This window comes from Polyodon spathula, chromosome 15 (assembly GCF_017654505.1).
Source record: "Polyodon spathula isolate WHYD16114869_AA chromosome 15, ASM1765450v1, whole genome shotgun sequence".
Classification (NCBI taxonomy): Eukaryota; Metazoa; Chordata; class Actinopteri; order Acipenseriformes; family Polyodontidae; genus Polyodon; species Polyodon spathula.
Genome location: NC_054548.1, coordinates 3,773,023 through 3,774,271, shown reverse-complemented (window position 1 = coordinate 3,774,271; position 1,249 = coordinate 3,773,023). Strand labels below are relative to the sequence as shown.

General features: G+C 44.6%; 1 protein-coding gene across 1 annotated transcript in view; it reads right to left on the bottom strand.

Moving 5' to 3' along the window:
- The window catches only part of LOC121327460 (gamma-aminobutyric acid receptor subunit beta-3-like), a 61,852-nt gene extending 61,420 nt beyond the window's left edge, over window positions 1–432 (bottom strand). The window contains exons 1-2 of the mRNA XM_041271511.1: window positions 189–432; window positions 4–95 (exon numbers count right to left, since the gene is read on the bottom strand). Of these exons, the coding sequence (XP_041127445.1) occupies window positions 4–95; window positions 189–268 (172 nt within the window). The 5' untranslated portion in view covers window positions 269–432. The remainder of the gene's footprint in view (window positions 1–3; window positions 96–188) is intronic.
- Between the last annotated feature and the right edge of the window lie 817 nt (window positions 433–1,249).

The following is a 1,249-nucleotide window of genomic DNA, read 5'->3' as shown; positions in this document are numbered from 1 at the left end:
TACCTCCAAAATCTGGTCTGAGGCGTATGTCATATCCGTTTAACAGGTTATCCACAGTCTCTTTTACAAACGACATGTTCCCCGGCTCATTGGCGCTGTAAGAAAGAAAACAAAGACACCGGGATTATTTCTGTTTTTAATAAGAAAAAAGAATCGCTCGCTCCAACAGTGTAAAGTGAAATGCCTACCTCTGTGCACAGCACACCACTGCTACTAAGACTGGTGCCGAAAGAATACCAAACAGTCGCCTTCTCTGAAACCCCCACATTCCTTAAGGTGATCTTTTATAAACAACAACAGAACTGTGTCAACACAACGCTGTTAAGTACCACCTAAACGCAACCCAAGCGCCTAAAGCGGAATTTATTCAATTGACAGGTCTTTGATGAAGTTTTTTTTTTTTTTTTGGTGAAATGTCTTGTGTGTTAGAGAGAAGGTTTCGGCTCAATCTGTTGTGTCCAACACCCCTCCTTGGGAGTGAGAGATGTAATTAAAAAGAGCTCTCGGGAAAGATGATGCATTTTGCCCAAGACATCGCCGGCGAAGCAGTACTGACTCTCCAGGCTTGATTAACCAGACCTCCACTTCACTTCATTGCGCTTCTTCAGTTTGGTTTTCGGCTCCTTCAATAAACCCTTTGCAATATCCCCTCCCTCCCTCACATCGATCGCAGTAAGATTATACTTTCACGCTTAACATCACCTCCGTGCAATACCTCCGATTTCGTGTAATTCCATACTGGTAACCGATTTATATTGATATCTTTAAACCAGAGTTTTTAGTGTTGCGCTGGACAGTCATTGAAACTGGATGATCCCAACCCACGCTGGCTTGTTTTTGAAAATTGGCGTGCGAGGCATAAAGGATTCACTATATAGCAAAGCACCCACGTGATACGCGGGGCTGAAAGCTTGTAGAAGTGGGGTCCAGCTGATTGGCAAAGTTCACGATCACATACAAGCTCCAGGGGGTTAGCAACAATGGTACTGAGGTGCGAACCTCCCTTCGGGGTGAATACAGCAGAGGGGGCTCATTCAGAGACAAGCCAGAGGAAACTGCTTGCGTGCAGTTCTGTTTATTCGTGGTACAGTGTTGCAGACTGCATTCTATCACTAAGGGAGGCAACCTATTATGGATTACATTTATATCCAATGTCACTAATGGAACAGACGCCCCCGCAGTTCTGCAAACACGATAGTAAGAAGGTATTCATTCGGATGTAGCTTCTGATGTACAGACACTCTTCAGG